Source organism: Lissotriton vulgaris, unplaced genomic scaffold (genome assembly GCF_964263255.1).
Source record: "Lissotriton vulgaris unplaced genomic scaffold, aLisVul1.2 SCAFFOLD_850, whole genome shotgun sequence".
NCBI lineage: Eukaryota > Metazoa > Chordata > Amphibia > Caudata > Salamandridae > Lissotriton > Lissotriton vulgaris.
In genome coordinates this window covers 700272-721644 of record NW_028247634.1, presented here as the reverse complement: position 1 = coordinate 721644, position 21373 = coordinate 700272, and the positions used below count along the sequence as shown (strand labels likewise).

The window sequence follows — 21373 nt, the reverse complement described above, 5'->3', positions numbered from 1 at the left end:
ACAATCAGTGCTACAGGCCCACTGGTAGCATTTGACTTACAGGCCCTGGGCACACCTGGTGCAATGTACTAGGGAGTTACTAGAAAAGCAAATTGGCAAATCATGGAGAAACCAAATACCATTACAGTTTAGACAGGGAGCACTTGCACTGTAGCAGTAGTCGGCAATATTGCCCAGAGTGATAAAGCCAACAAAAAAGGTCAGAGAAATAGGAAGAGGAAGGCAAAAGATTTGGGAATAACCTTGCAAACAGGGCCAGGTCCAACACTTTTGACAAGTTTGTTTCTTTTTATTTTATTTTTAACACTAAAAAGCGTATTTTAGCCTGCCCATTACATTTCTGTGCTTCATTGTCTCTCTGATTTAGTTGCTTCTCAATGGACAGCACATGTTGGTATTACTACTTCTTAGCTTTTTGTCCTTTCTATGAAGCACACATGACGTATAGATTTTTTTAGTGCTTATCTGCTGCTCACACTGGGATCTGGTACCTTTTAGAGTAAAATATATATTTTTAGGGTCAAGCCTGCGCCAGTGCATACATCTTGCTTGCGTTGCGAGACACTATAGTGAATTAAAAAAATTGGAGCCGTCCCATACCTTAACATTTGTTCACTTCAGCATCACTCCTCTTTGCAGCATCCCTTTTTTGGGTAGTTAAGCCAAAATGTCACTTCTGATGCTTACTGTAGAGTGTGGACCAATTGATTCAACTTAATCAGTGCCCGTCTGCTGTTCCCAACGCAATTCAAGTGCTATTTCGCCTCGCCCTCCCACTCCTGCTTCTTCCTCAACAGCCCTTTTTTTCTCGTTTTTCCGGTTATTCCATACAGCAAAGTCAATACAGAAGGGAGCACCACCTGGAAAGTATATTCCTTGTGACAGCACAATGTAAAGGGGACAGGGTATCTTTCATTCACAATCATACATTGAAATTAAGTTCTGAGCTTAACCAAACATGCCCATAAACGCTTTCCACAAATAGCTGTGTGTTTTATCATTTATTTCTAGATGGGCAGGGCTTCTTGCTGATCAATTTTTGATCTGGTCTCCTTTCACGCCCTTCCCCCCATGTCCTGTCTGTGCTTGTTGCGAAGCGAGAGTACACACACCGTCTCAATCAATTACTGAGGAACAGAGAAAGTTGGAAATGTTTACTTCGGCAACACTAACTGAGGATATTAAGCCGAATTATCCAATAAGGCAAAGAGACGAAAACAGCATGGAGCTAGAGGGGGCAAGTTACGGGGGCTACCTGAAACAGCAATACCACCATAGCAGGCAATCAATCAATCAATCAATCTATTTGTAGAGCGCGCTATTTACCCGTGAGGGTCGCAAGGCGCTGAGGGGGTGGGGGGGGGGGGTGGAAGCTTCGCTACTGTTCGAAGAGCCAGGTCTTGAGGAGTCTTCTGAAGGCGAGCGAGGGCGAGGCTGGCAGAGCGGAGCTGGCGGCGAGGGGTGTGGAAGCTGAGTCTGCTGTTCAGGTAGGCACTGCTGTTTACCTGCAACACAGTGTGAGAGCTGCATCTTCACGGGCACTGCTCTAAACCCCTAAAAAAACACAGCACTAAGCCACATACTGCGCAGCCACCGGACTGGCAATTTTAACCCCATTGCAGTATAGTATCCAGTTCGGAGCAACGTACAAGGCAATGTTAGGCCACAGGACATTGCAAACACAACAAGACGAAGGACTGAGTGCTGAAAATGTTCAAATACTCACCCCCTGTAAAGAGATCTAGGTTTTAAGCCATTGTAGTTTTTCTCAAAATGCCATTCCAGTTTGAACCCAGCCATATGCAAATCAGTCTTGACCCTGTGCCTCATGGGAACAGTCCAGCCCGAACTGCCAAGCCAGATTCTCCCTGGACCAGAAACAAGCATCGGGGGACCGATTTCGGGGTATGCCCATATGTGGGTCCCGTGCTCACTACACCACTGGATTCAAGCTAGCCTGGCTCTTGAAGGGTGATGCCCTGAAACCGGTCCCAGGATGCTTGTTTCCGGTCCAGGGAGGACCTGGCTTGGCAGTTCTGTCTGGACTGTTCCCATAAAGAACAGGGTCAAGACTGATTTCATACAGCTGGGTCCAAACTGGGGTGGCGTGGTGAGCAAAAGAATGATAGATTAAACCCAGATCCTTTTGACTGGGGGTGAATGTTTGCATTGTCTAGCATTCTGTCCATCAATTGTTTATTTTGCACATGGCATCAGAGCAGCAAAAAGCCAGGTACTGCATGGACTTCTGGAATTGGCATTGGTACCGCGAGTGCTTTAACTGGGCTGGTACTGTCTCATACTGAGTATCTGACCTTCTTTAATTTCAACAGGAGAGCACCTGCACCTCTCAGCAAACATGCATTATCTTTAATGGGCGAGTACTAGTAATTCTAGTAGCAAGCGGGCACTTCGTCATAATGAGTTCCTGCACTTTTATACTTCCTTTCCAAAAGTAGGGGCCCACTTGCGGAAGAGACTGCTGTCCACCTTCAACCCAGTACCAGAACACCAAGCCAGGTACTGATCAACAAAAGGGTCAGGCTCTGTTGTCCGGCTTTGCACCGTATCTGACCTGCATTCGGAGTGGCACGTCTATAGACCCACAACACAACACAGCAAATGAGCAAGTGGTGGCTCCTCCGCTAAGGCGGAGGAGCATCGCCCACTGCTTTTTTTGCAGTGACACAAAGGAAAAATAAAATGATAATAACTCATTATGACTGGTCACCTGGGTGTGCTTCCGGTAAGGCGTTGCGAGGGCGGACTACGGAGCTGAGGAAGCAGCGAGAAGTTATGTTTTTATTTTATTTGTTTTATACCCACTTTCCCCGTACCACCCTGCATCCGCCCCTACCTCCCACATCCTCCCCCTTCCACCTGCATCCTCCCCCTTCCACCTGCATCCTCCTGCCTCCTACCTCCGATCAGTGCCAGCCGCTGTTGAAATTAGCAGCAGCAGGGCAGGGACACCACAATCCCCCAGCTTGGCATTGCTGCCCCCCCTCTGCGGCACAACATCAGCAGCAGCAGACAAATGATTGCACAATACCCGGGAATGCCCTGAGTGCCACCCCTCCCCTCTAGCATAGTGTCAGAGAAGCAGCAATAGACCAGGCACTCCACATCACTCGGAAATGGCACTGATGCCCACCTCCAACACAGTAGCAAAGCAGCAGTACTGCACAGCCCCTGGTCTGTGGCCCAGCTGCAGCACAGCCAGCAAGAACAGCAAGTGACAAGGTACTGTGCCCCTCCCCTGGAGCACAGAAACAGAGCAGCATGGAAGGCATGGGCACTGCTGCTCACCTGCAGCACAGTGCCAGCCTGGCACCAGACCAGCACCAGGCAAGAACTTCCCACTTACTGGGGCAGTGACAATCCCTCCCACCTCCTTTGTCCGCAAATAGCTGTCTTTTAGGCGAGACCTATTACCTGTTTTTTGTTTGTTTGTTGCTTCCCGTTCTGTTGCTTTCCTCGTCGTTGCTTCCCACATAGTTGCTTGTAGCTCCTCATTTTGTTGTTTTCAGCAGTACACAAATGTTTGTTTTCTCTACTGAGCGGCTCCTCTACATGGAAAAGGACATGGGGGGGGGGGTGGAAGGGCCCCTTTTACCTTTCAGGACCCCTCTTCTTTCTGCGTTTCTTCACTGTCCCGTGGCGCGTCATTTGCGGGGTCAGAATCATTGTGGCCTGGAGTCAGGACGCACAGACACACCATGAAAAGCATTGATAGACCCGAAACAAACAAAAGGGTCGAATGAGAAAATGAATACGATTTGATTTGATTGTTGCATTTATAAAGCGCGGGCTGTCACCCCGAAAAGCGCATCCTGGCGCTGAATATGAAGGTACCTGCAGCCCCGAGCACGCGACACGCCTCGAGCACGCCCTCTGCTGTCAGGGAATGCACTCATTCAAGCCCCACGTGCCGTCAGTCTGCACTGACAGCTCGGAGGGGAGGGGGGCGGGGGGGGGGGGGGGGGCTGCCTGTTTCTAAGTAAGCATCATTACCAGAAAATCCGCTAATAGAGCGATACGAATTGCGTCCCTTTGGCCATTATTTCAAATTGTTTACTTTACAAGGTCAATTATTAACTTTTCCGCCCCGATCGTCGGCGGCGGCAGAATGTACATACAGAGCCGCAGGGCACAAGTCCTAAAAAAAGAAGTGGGGGGACTCTCCAAGGTAGACGTGGTCACAGGAAGTGACATCACGACAGGAAGTGACATCACGACAGGAAGTGACATCACGACAGGAAGTGACATCACATGTAAGGCAGATCTATCATTTGCATATAATGCAAGATTTAACAATTGAAGCTGCTTGGTACTTAAGCCTGTGACCTAAGGTCCCTGTATGGAGGAATTAGCAGCCCAAATGTGGATGAAGTTTGGCGAAGGTGACATCAACACATTTTCAAAACACTACAGGAAAGTTTGACTGCAAGATTTTGTACACATTACAGGTTCCCAGAGAGGCTGCTTCCCACACTCGACAATGACTATTACACACACTAGGGCTCCATATTCACGTTATTCTATCGATGAGTGTTATATGTTATCTCCCCACCTATTGTAAACTAGCGACTCTGTATTACATAGTTTTGTCCCAGCTGCCTCTCTCTAGCTGTGGCTAGATTTATTTATTTTATTTATAAAGTTTTATATAGCGCGAACTTGATCCTGAAGGATATCAGAACGCTTTACAATTTGCAGCAAAGGTAACAAATCAGAACATTAGTCTAACATTGGGAATCTTGGTTGAAGACAATGGAGCTGCCGGGGCATTTACTTGGGTCAATGCCTAAATTTTAGATATATTAACTGGCCATTGTATTTATTTTAGCAGATTTATTTATTTCTATTTATTTTAGGAAATGTATTTAGTTTTGGTATATTTTAGTTTGACTTATTTGCCTTCATTTACTTCAGTGCAACAAAATATAAACATTGCTTTACTTTGTATTAATACTGTTTATTTTTGTGATAGTTCCTAAAAAAAGGGCCGATTATGACTCATGCATTGTAATGGTTGTTTCCCCCTTTACAGAGACTACTTACTATAAAATTGGGGTGGGCCTAGCTCATGATGTCATTTTGTGGGGACTCCTTGAAGAAAGCGGGCAGAACCTTTGCAAAACTTTGTGCCCCCCTATCCAGTAGTGCAATTATCCAAACACTGACAGGATTGAGCCTAAATTAAAAATATACTGACATACGTAATGCCAAGTCAGACGTCATCATGGAGCCATGTTTAAATGAACGATCCAGCGCCATCCTACACCTCCCCATTCCACAAAATTATACAATTCAGACCAACAACACAAACTAGAAGGGGGCGTTGCTGTCATCATTAAACATTCCATGTGGAAACAGCGACACACGGAAGAACACACAAGGGTACACCATCATACTACTTACATTTTGTAGCCTGGTGTCAATTGTTCAATGCAGGGCTTAATTTGTGCCAGTGCTTAGCGCCGGCACTGAATTGGCAGGGCCGGGTCTAGTGGTACTCTGATTCTACACGCACGAGGTGCACAGTGCATGTAAAATGTTTTAATTTAACTTACAGCACACTTGCTAGTACTAATACTTAATTAACTCCTCAAGTCTCGTGCAGCCGCATCGCATTGTGTTTAGTTTTTCACATCTCAGTTTACCCTTAATTGTTCACGATCACTTAAATAATGAAATATTCTGAGTGGGAGAGCTCTTTGGCAGCACTCTGCCAGGTTTCTCTCTCGTCACTCTCATGCTGCTGTGTTAAAGAGCCTCGGTTCTACCGCACAAAGAATTAGGGTGACCAACTGGCATTGGTGCAAATTCAGGACGGTGAGTGTAAAAATTCAGGACAAAGGGTCAAAATTCAGGACACAAATTCAGGACAGGAGGTCAAAATTTAGGACAAAACTTCAGGACAATAGGTATGTTTTACAGACACATCAGAGGTCGCGCAATAGTATATAAGTAAGCCCAGCCATTTCCAAAAGTATTCAACCATTTGCAAACCTATCCATCATGTATCCTCCCATGTATCATTTCACTCATCCATCCCTTCATCCATCCCCTCATCCATCCTTTCACTCCTCTCCATTATCCATCCATCTATCCACCCTTTCACCCTATCCATCTGTACACTTATCCATCCACTCTTCATCCCATCCATCCATTCACTCATCCATTCAGCCATTTACCCTTTCACCAATCCAGCCATCCTTTCACTTACTAATCCTTCCACCCATCCACTCTTTTAGTCATCCATCCATCCTCCTTTTCTCTCTCCATCGACCCTTTCACTTAGCCTTCCTTCCATCCATCCATCCATCCACCCACCCATCCATCTACTCATCCACTCATGAATCCATCCATTGCCCCTATCACTCATCCATCTATCATTTCACTCCTTCACACATCTATTCATCCTTTTTTCCATCTACCCTCCCTTTCACTCACTCATCCATCCTTACACCCACCCTTTCACTCATATGTCCATTCATTCACCCTTGCACTTATCAATCCATCAATCCATCCATCATTTCACTCATCCACCTACCCCCCATCATCCACCCACCATCCACGCACCCACTCATCCATCCTTTCACCCACCCACCGTCCAATCCACTGATCCATCCTTTCACCCATCCACCATCCACCCACCCACTCATCCATCCATCCATCCTTTCACCCACCCACTCATCATCCATCCATCCATCCATCCACCACTCATCATCCATCCATCCATCCTTTCACCCACTTATCCATCCATCCCTTCACCCACTCTCCATCCATCCATCCATCCATCCTTTCACCCACCCATCCATCCCTTCACCCACTCTCCATCCATCCATCCTTTCACCCACGCATCATCCATCCATCTGTCCTTCCCTTCATCATCCATCCATCCATCCATCCCCTCATCATCCATCCATCTTTCCCTCATCATCCGTCCATCCATCCCCTCATCATCCATCCATCCATCCACCCTTCCCCTCATCATCATCCATCCTTTCCCGTCATCCATCCTTCCTTTCATCCATCCTTCCCCTCACCCATCCATCCATCCCATCCATTTATCCTGCCCTTCATCCATCCATCCTTCCCCTCCATCCATCCATCCTTCTCCTCATCTATCATCCTTCCCCTCACCCATCCATCCATCCTGCCCCTCATCCATCCATCCTTCATCCTTCCCCTCATCCATCCTTCCTTTCATCCATCCTTCCCCTCACCCATCCATCCCATCCATTTATCCTGCCCTTCATCCATCCATCCTTCCCCTCCATCCATCCATCCTTCCCCTCATCCATTTATCCTTCCCCTCATCCATCCATCCTTTCCCTCCGTCCCTCATCCTTCCCCTCATCCATCTTTCCCCTCATCAATCATCCAGCTACCCTTCCACCCATACATCCAGCTATTTACATTTTCTCTCCATCCTTCCCCTCACTCATCAATCCATCTATCCTCTCTCATTATCCATTTATTCAATCTTTCATTCATCCATTCACCCTTTCACTAATTCATCCAGCCATTCACACATCCCTTCACTTACTTACACGCCCACCTTTCCATATTAATTTTGAGCTGAGCCCTTTTGAGAAGAGGCCCATCAAGAACTTCACCCTCGCTGCAGGGGCCGTTCCAGGACTGGGACAGAAGCCACCCAGGGCGGAGACAGGATCCACCACGGGGGGGGGGGGGGGGGGTTACAGGAGCCATCACAGGTGGGGGTGGACTGGAGCCACAACATGAGGGGACAGGTGCCATCACTGAGGGGAGGGCAGGAACCATCACAGGAGAGGGAGCACAGGGGTGGGCATGCAGTATTCTAGTATCATATTGGGCTCCTCTCCTGCACAAGACAACGAGAAGACAGGCTCTCTGTTCAAAATGCCATCCCCACTGTGATGTACTGTACTTACAGGAGATACTCCGAGAGAACTGATTGAACTGATTGTCCTCCATACTTTGTTATTCAGTGTGGGTGCGATTGTGCCATTTCTTTATTTTCTTACATTATAGCCTGCATGATTGAAGAACCGAGGTTTGCTTACAATTTTGTGACAGTAATTAAGCTATGTGAAGAGAACCACGTGGTGCCTGGGTGTAATCCGGGGTGTAATCTGGCCGAGTCTCTGATGTTTGGGGCCCTGGGTGGAAATGGAATGTGTGAGCCCCCCTCTAAATAGCAGATACAAGACTCATTCAGGGCTGTTTGCATGTGAATAGATGTTGCTGCTCCGAAGCTGCCGCCCTCCCTCTGTCACCTTCAAGCACCTTTTAACAGCTCATCAAGGGCTGGAGGTGTGAGGGTTGCCATCCCGCTGTGCCTCTACAGTGCTGCTGGGGGTCTGAGCTTCTATACAGCATCGGAGTCAAGAAGGGAGGTGGGGGCAAGCTGTGCCCGTTTAAAATTACGGACAAATGCGGGAATGCTTTATTTACTTTGTGCGCGCCGCGCTCCCGTTTTTTAATGGTGGACGTGGTTTTTATTTAGCAGGGTGGACGGCGTCCACCCTGAACAACCCTCGGAAATAAGTGGGGGGATGCCGTCCACCCGCGTGGTACCCCGACTCGTGCCCTGCAGAGCCGGTCCTAGGCCTTCTGAGGCCTTCTGAGGCCCCGGGCGAAAGGGAAGATGTGAGGCCCCTCTAAGTGCCTTACTGCTACTCTGCAGGGCCGGCAGCGGGCCCCCAGAGCGCGAGGCCCTGGGCAGCTGCCCATACCGCCCATGCCTAGGGCCGGCCCTGTGTACATATGAATGCACAATGCTATCTCTGGGCCTTGTATCCCTCGCATCAGCTGATAGAGTGCACAGGAGGGTTTAAAACATAAATAAGGTACCGCGGTAATCACACACTCAACATTGCTGCACACACTCGGGCACCTGACACACGTTGATGGGCACACATAGGTAGACTTCTAAACATTCACATACACCCTGCTAGAATGACTCAGGTCCACACACACCGTGCAAGACAGACAGACATATTCACACTGTTAGACACACACAATGTGACATACACACACCGACATAAATGCACTGTCACATACATGGCCACAGGCAGAGACACACGGATAGACACGCACAGACACACACACACACTGCTGCACAAACATGCATGCACACACACACTGCTAGACACATAAGTACAGGCATGTGCACACTGCTAGGCACATACATGCACTGCTAAACATGTGCAGGCAAAGAGACGTGCACATTGCTAATTATACTCAGCACCGACACACACACTTTTAGACACACTCAAAATGCCAAACACACGTATACATATTGTAAGAGACACACATACACAGGCCTACACACATTCACACTGCAGCAAGCACAAAAGCACACATTCAAACACACTACTAGACGCATAGGCACAGATACAGTCACACTGCTCGACACGCAGGCACAGATATACTGCTAAACACACAGATACCAACAAACTGCCAGATTCACAGGCACAGACACATTGCTAGACACATAGGCAAAGCCCCACATTGACTGCTACAGACACACGCACAGTAAGACGCACAGGCACCAACTTACTGCTAACCACACACAGGTACAGACACACACATGGCAAGACACACACAGGAAGCAACCCACACTACTAGACATACAGGGTACATACATATTTCTACACACACAACCATTAACACCCACACACTGCTAATCACACACAGATGCAATCACATACACACTGCTAGATGCACACATACACACACAAAAAACTGCAAGATACACGCAGGCACACATCCACACTAGCACCTGTACACTGCTAGACGCAAACAGAGGTATGTATACACACAAAGGCACATTAACTCTGCTGACATGCACAGTCATGTACACAGTGCTAAACACTCGTTGGCACAGACATGTGTGCCCACTGCCAGGCGCACACAGAAAATATTAGCAAACAACACAAACACAGGCACACAAATATACATAAATACTGATTGACAACTACAGGCACATCTAAACAAAGGCACAGAGAAGCATACACACTGATATATATACACACACAGATGCAGATACTAAACACTGCTAGGCCCACACAGGTACATATAGATACTGCCAGACACACAAAGGTACACACACACACGGGTACAGGCACATAAACATACTGATAGGCCCTCATTTGGAAACATACACAGGAAAAGCGACACATGTACACTCTGATTGGCACACACAAACACATTTGCACACAGACAGACAATCCTACACACTGCTATACACAGGGACAAACACACAGATGCACATACACACTGCCAGACAGGCAGGCACAAATGCTCACTTACTTACAGGGCCAGACATAAGCACAGAGACATACGTACTGCAACACAGATTACTCCCATATACAAACAGACACATAGAAACATACTAAAACACACATAAGCAGTCACACAGGCACTCTTACCGAAACTCATACGTACATACAGACACACACACACACATATGCACACACTCACACATTTTTGTGTCTCTTTCTACTGCTCCAATATTGTCACAACAATACTAAAATGGGATGCATATGTATTGAGGCATCCGATTCAAACATTAGTATGGCTATTTTCAATGTTACTGTTTTTCAAATGCTTGCTGGTGCATATTGAAATCCCATTTCCAAAAAGGCAGCTGCCTTGGAAGGGCAAACAAGGCTGGGGGAGAGTCGGTTACAGTGCTCTAATATGTTTTTTCAACAGTGCTTCCTAAAACCCAGTTTGGGTTTTCTTAATACTGTAAATAATAAATGTTACTATTAGAAATATAGTTTTCATAAATTTACTTGACTGGAATGATGAAAGGCTGAGTTAGCCTTGACAGCAGTTGAACCTGTGACCTACAGAGTTGGCCTGGCATACAAGGTAGTCTGGCACTGTCAAGAGAGCTGGTCTGACGGGCCAGTGTGTGGGCAGATTTTTGGGCTCTTTTTTGATCTGGTGGGTCGATGCATGCGATCACCTGTACCTTGCAAAGCATCTGTACAGCATTTTATTCCAAGTTCAAAACTGCCTTATTTGCAGTGTGACACTGTTTAGGTCTCGCCTGGGACGGTGCATGCGCTCTCACTTGCAAGGGTTATTGCATACAGCAAAGGGCTTGCAGTCTGCGCATTGCTTACCATTCATTGATTTTATTGTCACTCTCATTTGCTGACTTCTAATTGGCCAGCGGGCGCCAACTTTACATTCTCTTCTTTCGGCTGGAACATGGCCAAAGTACTAAGTACTTGCACAGGTAGAAGTGTTGGTGAATGGACGATCCTACTTCTTTTACGGAAACACGAGATGCATAGACTGGGTGGAGCGACAGCAACACACCTCGCCCGAGAACATTGACACCATGCTACGGGTCCCCACCGGGACAGTCCTGATCAGGGCGCAGGCGGTGCAGGGGAAAGGCATTACGTGGGCCTGTTAGTGGCTCAAGGGCTCTCTCGCCAGCGCAGGCATGCCACGAGAGTTGGCAGGGTATGCTCAGACGTGATTCCCTTTCTCACTTTGCCACTGGATTCAAGCAAGCCTGGCTGAAGACGGCTGGAATGCCAGAAAACGGTCCTAGGAAGCTTGTTTCCGGTCCAGGGAAGACATGGCTTGGCAGTTCGGGCTGGACTGTTTCCATGAGGCACAAGGTCAGACTGATTTGCATATGGCCATGTCTGAACTGGGGTGGTATGGAGTGCAAAAAAACGATGGATTTATGCCCAGATCTCTGTACTTTGCATTTGTCACCCCGAGACGTGAGTCCCATGCTCTCCACACTACTGGATTCAAGCAAGCCGGGCTGAAGACGGCTGGAATGCCAGAAACCGGTCTTCGGAAGCTTGTTTCCAGTCCAGAGAAGGCATGGCTTGGCAGTTAGGGCTGGACTGTTCCCATGAGGCACAGGGTCAGACTGATTTGCATACGGCCATGTCTGAACTGGGGTGGTATGGAGTGAAAAAAAACGATGGATTTATACCCAGATCTCTGTACTGGGGTGAATGTATGACATTGTTCTGCATTTTGTCCATCAACTGTGGTTTTTGAAAAGGTCAAACAATGCACAGGAAATGGAACACCCCATAGGCAGCTCTTTGTCCACATAGATACCTCCCCGAAATAGAATGCCTAGCAAAGCAAAGTCAGCAGGATGCATGGGCAGTAACTGATTTGATATCACATTTCGCCATTTCAGCCTCCCGACCCACACTTCTCACCAAACGGATAGCATCATCCACAGAGGAATACAGCATTCTGGCATCCTCTTCCGCATTTAAGTCTTTGTGGCCACTCCAAGAATGAGCCTGCCAACCTGCCCTCAGCTACCTCCTTTTTCAGTTTTGCCACCACTACCTGAGGGAGTTTCTTGGCTGATTTCAAATTGTCCTCCCACATACGCACCCTGGCACCTTGGTAACTCGCCTGAAATCCTTCAGTGAACCTCCATTCCAAATGCAGAGCCGCTACCCTGTCGGGGGACACGGAGAGGCAAGGTATCATGTCCCCACCATAACTGGGATAGGGGCACTTGGGTCCAGACTGCCCCCTGCCTCTTGAGGCCTTCCACTGTTCTGCAGTCCTGGCCACGCATTTGGTACATTTGTGCTTAAACTTGCAGGGATGCAGAGAGCAGAACCCCTTATTGAAATGCTAACACGCCCCAGTGCTGGGTCCCATTGGCTTCTGTGCATGACCCGCTACCTGCGGGGAGGGAGTGAAAGGACTGATAAGCCACAGGTAGGCCGCTTGCCATGTGTGTTGAGGTTGTAGTTAGAGTGGACGACATTTACTGCACACATAGCTCCGAAGCCACCTCTCCCCATGGCTTATCCGGGTTAAGGCTGATGCAAGCCCATAACTCCTCATCGTAGCTCAGCCAGGCATAACCACCGACATGCATCTGCGCCTTGCGAATAATGTTTCTGTACTTATGCAGCGCAATCGCTCTATCCAAGTGACTCCTACAGTATATGCTAGCAAAAATCAAAAAGGCTAAAGTCCAATAGTCCATATTTTTGGGAACTCTCAGCCACCTGGTCAATTCTCACTCCTCTTCCTTAGACCCTTCCTTTGCCTGAATTTCCTACATTTCCAGATTCTATTCTTGTTTTTTTCTGATAGATGGGAAGCTAAAGGTATCACCAACCCTATATAAGATAGCCGCTTCTTATGCTTATCCTCCTCAATCTCACCCTTCCCGTCTGCCTAGCTGAGCTCAACCGTACCATCAGTTTGGACTCCGGTACCCACCACCTTCTTGTTGGCAGCTACTTGATCAGGCACCCCGTTGCCGAGGTAGTGTCTAGCAGCATGGCCCGTAAGTACTCCACAACCTCATCTACAACACCCACCAACCTGCAAGGCTTACCCCCAACTCTAGGGACATCAGTATCCCACGCTGTCCCCCAGTCACCCATACCTGTCGACAAGGCTCCACCCACCATCTTCTCCTTGCGGCGTCCAGCACTGCTTCAGGCCCCTTTGTTCTTGGTACTCCTCTTGTCCGCACTTGACATCTGGGGCATCCTTCGTACCACCGTTCCCCCAACCTACCTACCTCTCGCTCCTGTTCCTCAGGCACACATACCAACTCCCATCCCGGTCTCAGGTCCGCTGTCCTTTGAGCCCCACTATATGCAGTCTCCACCCGGGGCTCCCTGTCCTCAGGAGCAGATGACCTCTCCCTAGCCTTGCACATTCTGGCCCAGCTCTCCTCCATCTCCTTAATGAGTTGGCACTGCTTGCGTAAGCGCTCCTCGATATCAACTCACTGCCACCTACTGGGCCCGGGGGACTATAGGGCCCAAGGGCACCACGAATGTCTCCTGCAATAAAGGGGTCCCCCTAGGCCCTCACCTGAGGTCCAGTCCCAGTCACCTTTCCTAAGGGCTGAGCCCTGGTCCCCAGCCTCCTTCCCAGGAACATTCCCAGGTGGAGGCCTGGCTGAAAGCTCCAGAGGCCCAGCCATCTCTGGGAGGTTCAATGCTGCATTCAGGCCTCCTGTTGGAGCTCGCGTCTGCCAGTTCTCCAACACCTCGGGCCCAGTCCCCTCCCTTCTGCATAAATCTCTGCTCCTCTGCCAAGGAGTGAAGTGCTGGTAGGCTTCTCCTCCTATCTCCCAATTTGTTGCAAAAGATATACAGATGATGGACTGAATGCAGAGCAAATCAAACATTCCCCCCCAGTCAAGAGATCTGGGTTAAATCCATTGGTCTTTTGCTCACCACATTAACCCAGTTTAGACCCAGTCATATGCAAATCAGTCTTGACCCTGTGCCTCATTGGAACAGTTAAGACCGAACTGCCAAGTCAGGTTCTCCCTGGACCAGAAACAAGCATCCTTGGACCGGTTTTGGGGCATCACCCTACATCAGCCACGCTAGTTTGAATCCAGTGTTGTAGTGAGCACAGGACCCACTTCTGAACATACCCTTCCCACTTAGGGCGACATATGCAAAAGAAACAATTGATGGACGGAATGCTGAACAATGCAAACATTCACCCCCAGTCACAAGGATCTGGGTTTAATCCATCAGTATTTTGCTCACCACACCACCCCAGTTTAGACCCAGCCATATGCAAATCAGTCTTGACCCTGTGCCTCATGGGAGCAGTCAAGATCGAACTGCCAAGCCAGGTTCTTCCTGGACCAGAAACGAGCATCCTGGGACCGGTTTTGGGTTATCATCCCTCATCAGCTAGGCTAGCTTGAATGCAGTGACACAGTAAGCCCGGGACCCATGTTTGGGCATACCCGGCGCACTTAGGGCAAGAAAGCAAAAGACATACAGATGATGGATGGAATGCAGAGCAAATCAAACATTCACCCCCAGTTAGGAGATCTGGGTTAAATCCTTTGGTATTTTGCTCACCACACCACCCCATTTTAGACCCAGCCATATGCAAATCAGTCTTGACCCTGTTCCTCATGGGAAAAATCCAGCCCGAACTGCCAAGCCAGGTCTTCCCTGGACCGGAAACGCATTTTGCGCACCTCCCGCGGCCTTCTTGGCCGGTAGCGGCTCATTTATTCAAGCCGCTGCCACCCTGCCCGATGCAGACTGCGTCAGGTGTTTCATGCTGACCAAGGCCTGGTCAAGGTTACCAGGACTGAGAAGGTCCGCCATCCTTGGTCAGGAGGAGTACCGCGGCCACCGCAAAACTCTCATTTCTATGGATTGGGACCAAATGTTAGAGACACTTAAAGCCCTTGACTCACTCGCCTCCCTCCCTCCACTGGTGTCACCAGCTGTGCCCGCATCATCCACAGCTCCCCTTTCCCCTACGGCTGACTCGCTTGGAATTGAGTAACATTTAATAATTTATTACTGATTCCCAGGGATGTATGTAATTGCCTACTCCACCTGGTGGAGTCTGTTTTCTTTTTTACAGTTGAATCAGTGTACACAACTTTCTCCTAAACCCTACTGTACAGTGTGGACCATTGGACCAGGGGAGGAAGGGGGACATTGTGCTTGTTTTTTTCTTTTAATTTCGTTTTGCCTTTGTTTAATGTCTTTCACGATATATGGTTCATTTAAAGAGAAAACCTGAGTTTCACTCACTGCTTCGATGGCTCTGTGCGCGTAGCGCTAGATGTACCTTCATTCTCTGCTGATTTGAGATGTTGATATGTCGTGAGCTAAATACTTCACTGCATATGTGTATACACCTGCAAACTGAAACTGAGTAAAAACTGTGTTTAAAAAAAAAACCAGGGCTGAGAATGCCGGCCCTACCTGCCGCCCCTAATTTCTGGAACAATGCCCTGACTGTATCATTGTCAGGGGTCTCTATCGCCTCACACCATCGATAGCCCACAAGGACCATGCTGACTTCCAAACGGAACTCCTGCTGGGACCTGAACCCTTGCCACAGTACCTCTCCACCTCACATAAAACTACCTCTCACCCGGTAGTGCTTGCGTCAGGAAGAGGCTGGATAAACACTTCCTGGCGCCTCTATAACCCCAATATCAAAACCCGCCCCTTCCTCCTAAGTAACCTAACCCCACCCTGCCCTGTGCAAGGCACGAAGGGCCCCGGGGGAAGACTGGTCTGCGACCTTCACTTCCTCTGGGGGCAAACATTGTATGTTAATGGTTCAATGTTAATACACCATCGCAACTCACTGGGGTGCCCCAGCATTGGCTTTCAGGTAGCACAACACTGCAATTGCATTGTTCTCATGTGATGCTTGTCATATTAGCTGTAACAGACACTGTAAAAACTCAAAGTTGGTTTAACCCCTCCCCTGCTGATGACGGAACCGCTCCGTCATCAGCTGCGGTGGCACTGTGCTGATGACGGAGCGGTTCTGTCATGGCCCGGCCGCCGCGCCTGCGCGGCGCTGATTTCGCGCCTGCGCGGTGCGTTCTATTGGGTGGGGCATGACGGAACCGCTCCGTCACCAGCACAGCTCAACCGCTGCTGGTGACGGAGCGGTTCTGTCACCAGCATGCGGCCGCCGCGCGGCCACCCCGCCCTGTTAGCGCTGCGGCGGAATAGCCGCCGCAGCAAAAGGGTTAAAAAAACAAAATCAGCTGCCAAGTGTGCACACTTTTCTAGCAGTTTAATGTGCACGGCGCCCCATCACTGTCCTATGTCCTCCAAGTGGAGTGAGAATCTCCTGTGAATCCCTGGTGCCCTGCATCCAGCTCGGACTGCAGAGATCACCCAGCAGGTCCCTTCAACCTAGAAACTGATTTACAGAGAGGCACAGTAGAGACATAATAAGGGTTCAAAATAATTGTAAAGTATTAAGATTCCCAGCAGGTTACAGATCTGCAAAATATACATGCATATGTAGATCCTCCTTATTATATGGAGCCGGGACGAATATCAACCCGTTAACTGCGACGTAAAATCCGCCGTGGTGCGGGCGCTCTATTGCATGGGCGGTGCCGCGTCTGCCAACGGATGTGCGCAGCACTATCGATGTAGTGCTCGCGGCGGCTGTTGACCGACCCACGCACTTAACGGGTTAAAACATATTGAAATATTGAACTGCATTTTTTCTCATAACGTCAACAACAGTGCTGGAGCGCCGCCCCTAGTATTACGCCATTGGGTGCATCAATACTTTTCAGGTGGCTGCCTCTTCTGCACATCTGGATGAATTAATTAGGATCAGAAAGATAAACAAGACAAACAGAGTTGTGGGTAGAGTGAGTAGAGATGCTTAGAACAAGGAAGTTGGAGAAAACCACTGGGAGATGACCTGAGACACAACGTTGATAATACCTGAGATGATGAAGGGGAGAGTGTGTTGAGGTTGTTTGATGTGAACCTTATGCTTGAACATCTCAAGGTGCTGGAAGTGTCAACAACAGGGATGGCCGATGGCTGCGATGGAGTACAGAGGGTCTGTCGTCGTAGATGGGATATGGGTGAGTTGTGACTGGTTAGGAGGTTGTGAAAGAGTACATATTCCATGGGGTCTAGACCAGAGCTGAATTTGTAAAATCATAAGTGTCAGACCTCTCATCAGTGGGCCACAGCAGATTGCACCACACATTCCCCCTGCCAACGCTGCCAATGTCAGTACCAACACAACTACGAACCATCACACTCCTACAAGTGTGACAATTCTGACTAGTCCAGGCCCTAAGAACTACGAGAATTGCTTGGACGGTGGAAATTAGTCATTTTGATGTACATTTAATTCCTAAACAACTGTTGTTGTGCCCATCTCGAAACTTCACAAACAGCTCCACCATGTGGCAGATTGTTGCAGGCACCGGTGTTGACATTTACGTATGGTGCCCAGCACTGGAAGCCACCATCTCAAATTAAGCACTGGCCTAGTCTCATGAGCAATATTGGGCTTGTATTAGACCCCTCCATCCTTCTTGGTAGATATCATTTGACCAGCAGGAGCCCCTGCGTTTCCAGAGGCAGTCAGATGACACAGGTGCAGCTTCCAGGACCTTTTGTCTGTGGTCAGCAATTAAATGTCCTCAGCTGATTATGGAGCTGTTCTGCATAGATGCACTCGAGTTGCCAGCATTATTTATATGTCTTCATATCCTCACTCATCCTTTCAGATAGATGTCTACATATCTCTCCTCTCCCTGGAATGTCTTTATTATCCTCCTATCCAGTAGTCCTCATTCTTGTTATTGCCGTGTGTCCCTCAGTGTGGAGAAAGAAAATCATTGCTTCCCCCCCCCCGACCCCCCCTTTCCCCACCCCGAATATTTCCCAATTATTCTATTACATCGGCAAAGTTTAAATATGGCTAAACCTATTTAAACACTGCAGTTAAATTATGTTACCCCTTTTAAAAAAGCAATCAAATACATGATTGCCAAGCATACTCTTCTGGTCAGCCAGGCATTACTGAAGAGCAAAGGTATCTGTAGTTTGATTATCATTAATGGGGGGCATAAGGTTTGGGGAATATTTGGAGTCCTGTCCGCTTTGACACCTACTCCCAGCCAGGATATAAATGATAAAACATGTTATTGATGGCCCATTGTGGAGTGGATTACTGCTGCTCATTTTTTTCTAAAAAATAACAAGGCTGTTCCATTAGCTAAATGTTTCTTTTGTCCAGGGCCTGACGCCCCCTCTGGGATCACTTAGGGCCCCTCCAGGGGAGCTGACCCCCAGTTTGACGGCCTTTACTCTACTCCCTTCAGTTAGTATAGCTCACTGTGTTAGCCCATCTGCAACTACTATCACATTTTGGCTACATCTGTAGGTCGGTGATCGCTCTTCTGGCTAATCCTCGATCGCACTTTGGCTAAGTCTGTAAATCCTTCTTCAAGCTTCTGGTGATGTCCATCATAACACTTTGATGAGGTATCTTAGAGCCTTTATCATACTTCTTCCTGTGTTCTTTGGCTTGATCCATAGATCTTTAATTCTAGTACATGATTACACTGTGGCAAATTCTGTAGGTTCTTGAGTACTGTTATGTCATTCATCACATTTTGGATCGGTCCATGGGTTCTTCGTTACTCTTCTGGTTACGTCCTTGATCACGCGTTGGCTTGTTTCACAGGTGCTTGATCACTCATTCACTGGGCTTGTGGGTCCTAGACCATGCTTCCACTTTTGTCTTTGATTACATTTTTTTTCTTTTCTCCTCGGTCATATTTTGGCTAGGTCTGGGAAAATATAGTCGAAAAGTGTGGCTCAATGGTTAGAGCGGCAGACCCTGATGCAGAGGTCTGGCCCGGGACCAGGGTTCAATCCCCGCCTCGGCGGCTCTTGGACTCAATCTCCCCGGACCTGATAATTCTCGCCTCTGTGCCTATTCTAATCATAGGTCCCACTCAACAACTCTGGGCAAAAGCTTGCTTAATCTCCACAACCGCCCCAACAGCGCTGGGATGCCTGGCTTCTCCTTGGGGGTGCCCAGGAGTGGACATTTCACAGGGTAAAGCCAGGAAGGGTTCCACAGCGGTATGCGTTACAGCGCCAGGAAACCCCAGTTGGGGTATTAGTGCGCTTTACAAGTACAAATTGCATTTACATTTACATAGTCAATGTTCATAAAAGGCCTTGGTTGCAATTACAAAAACCTCTCTATCACAAATAGCCATCAAAAACAAAGTGCTTGGGGTTGCGGGCCCATCTTGGTAAGCCTGTATCCCCTTATTCTCCCTCCCGATGTAAAGGTATCCTAACTACATCCTCTAAGTCCTTTCTGCCATAAGACCTTGTCCTTGTCCAGTGGTGGTCAGGCAGATGTTCACCTCTAGACCAATGTACAGATTGTCTGTGAGGTCAGCATGGCCGTCTGTGACTCTTTATGTTCATTTCTTGCAGTGTTGTATTGATGACTTTGAGGAGATCGTGAAGCTGCTGCTGGAGGCCGGCGCGAACGTGAACGCGTGCGACAGCGAGCTGTGGACGCCGCTCCACGCCGCTGCCACCTGTGGTCACCTGCACCTTGTGGAACTTCTCATCAAACAGTGAGTGTTACTCAGTGCTTGGCCATACTCTCATAACTTAAGTTGCTGTTGTTCATGGAGTGCGGAGTCTTTTCATGGTACCGCGGCTTGTAGATCAATATAGTTGTCATTTTTTTCTAGTACAATTGTTTTATGTGCTATCAAGAGCTACCTTTTATCAGAGGTCCTCTTTTTTTATTTTTTCATTCCTGGTCTGTCGAAAAAAAAATTAACTTGTTGTCTTCCTGGTTAAATCTATCAGTAGGTATGTACCCAACCTGGTACTTTAGTCTAAAATGAATGTAATAACTTTACTGCGTTAAACTAAATCTGAGATGATGAATGTAAGCTCGAAATATCATCAGTTACTTTCTGGTTAATATTTAACACAAAACTCAAGGCAGAAGGTTAATAGTTGATACAAGTTGAACAGCATAGACCCAATGTATACACAGAGAAAGGAATGTAAGAAACTCAAACACATGAGTGTGCACGGCACCCCTTATTCATCCATGTTACATTAACCAGCACTGAAAACCATCCAATGGCAAGATTAAAAGGGTTAATTATTGCACAAAAGCGGCATTTAGCTTCACACAGCATTGAAGTGGTGTCTGCTTCAAAATGTAAGTAAAGCAAGGCCTTCTTAGGGTGGCAAAAAGATTGACAACTAATTTATTTAAGAACAGAAACCACTGCTGAAAGTGGACATGGCCATGTCTTGGCAATTTAAAGAAAACAGAAGCAATTCAAATTTAATGAAAAATGTACAGTACTTTTATCTAATAATTGCACATTTAAATTATATTATTTTACTCGAAGAACATTTGTGTATCAAAGAATAAGGTTTCTTCTCGTAAACTTGCAGTAGATGATACCAAGCATATTACAGCCCGAGGCTTTGCTTTATATTTTTATCTAGTGCATCAAAAAATAAAGTGATGGGTGGAGGGCCTGAATTCATCGCAGCCACTGGCGATCAAACGAGCAGCATTCCAATCTATCATTTTTTGTCTAACAGTGCCTCCTAGGTGTGGACCCAGCCATATGCAAATCTGTCTTGATCCTGCTCCAATAGGAACAGTCCAGCCCGAAATGCTAGGCCAGGTCCTCCCTGGACTGGAAACAAGCATCCTGGGATGGGTTTCGCCCTAATTATGGGCTCATCAGCCAGGTATCGCTTGGTTACAGTGAGTGACACAAGAGGCTGAGATGAATCAAAGTATTCCATCCATCACTTTTTTTGTTTACTTTAGCGTGTCGCTCTAAGTGGGAAGGGAATGCCCAGATATGGGTCCAGTGCACTCTCTGTCACCGGTGCCAGTCTATGCCCGGCTGATGAGCCTGACTAGGGTGAACCCTGTCCTGGGCTGCTTGTGCTCCGGGAGGGCCTGGCCTGGCAGGTCGACCTGGAGTTTTCTCATTGGAGCAGGGTCGAGACTGATTTGCATACAACTGGGTATAAACTGAGGTGCT

General features: G+C 47.9%; 1 protein-coding gene across 1 annotated transcript in view; it reads left to right on the top strand.

Annotated features, from left to right (window-relative positions):
• The window catches only part of LOC147665088 (protein phosphatase 1 regulatory subunit 16A-like), a 96920-nt gene that overhangs the window by 20167 nt on the left and 55380 nt on the right, over nt 1–21373 (top strand). The window contains exon 3 of the mRNA XM_086949770.1: nt 19773–19918. Within this exon, the coding sequence (XP_086805896.1) occupies nt 19773–19918 (146 nt within the window). The remainder of the gene's footprint in view (nt 1–19772; nt 19919–21373) is intronic.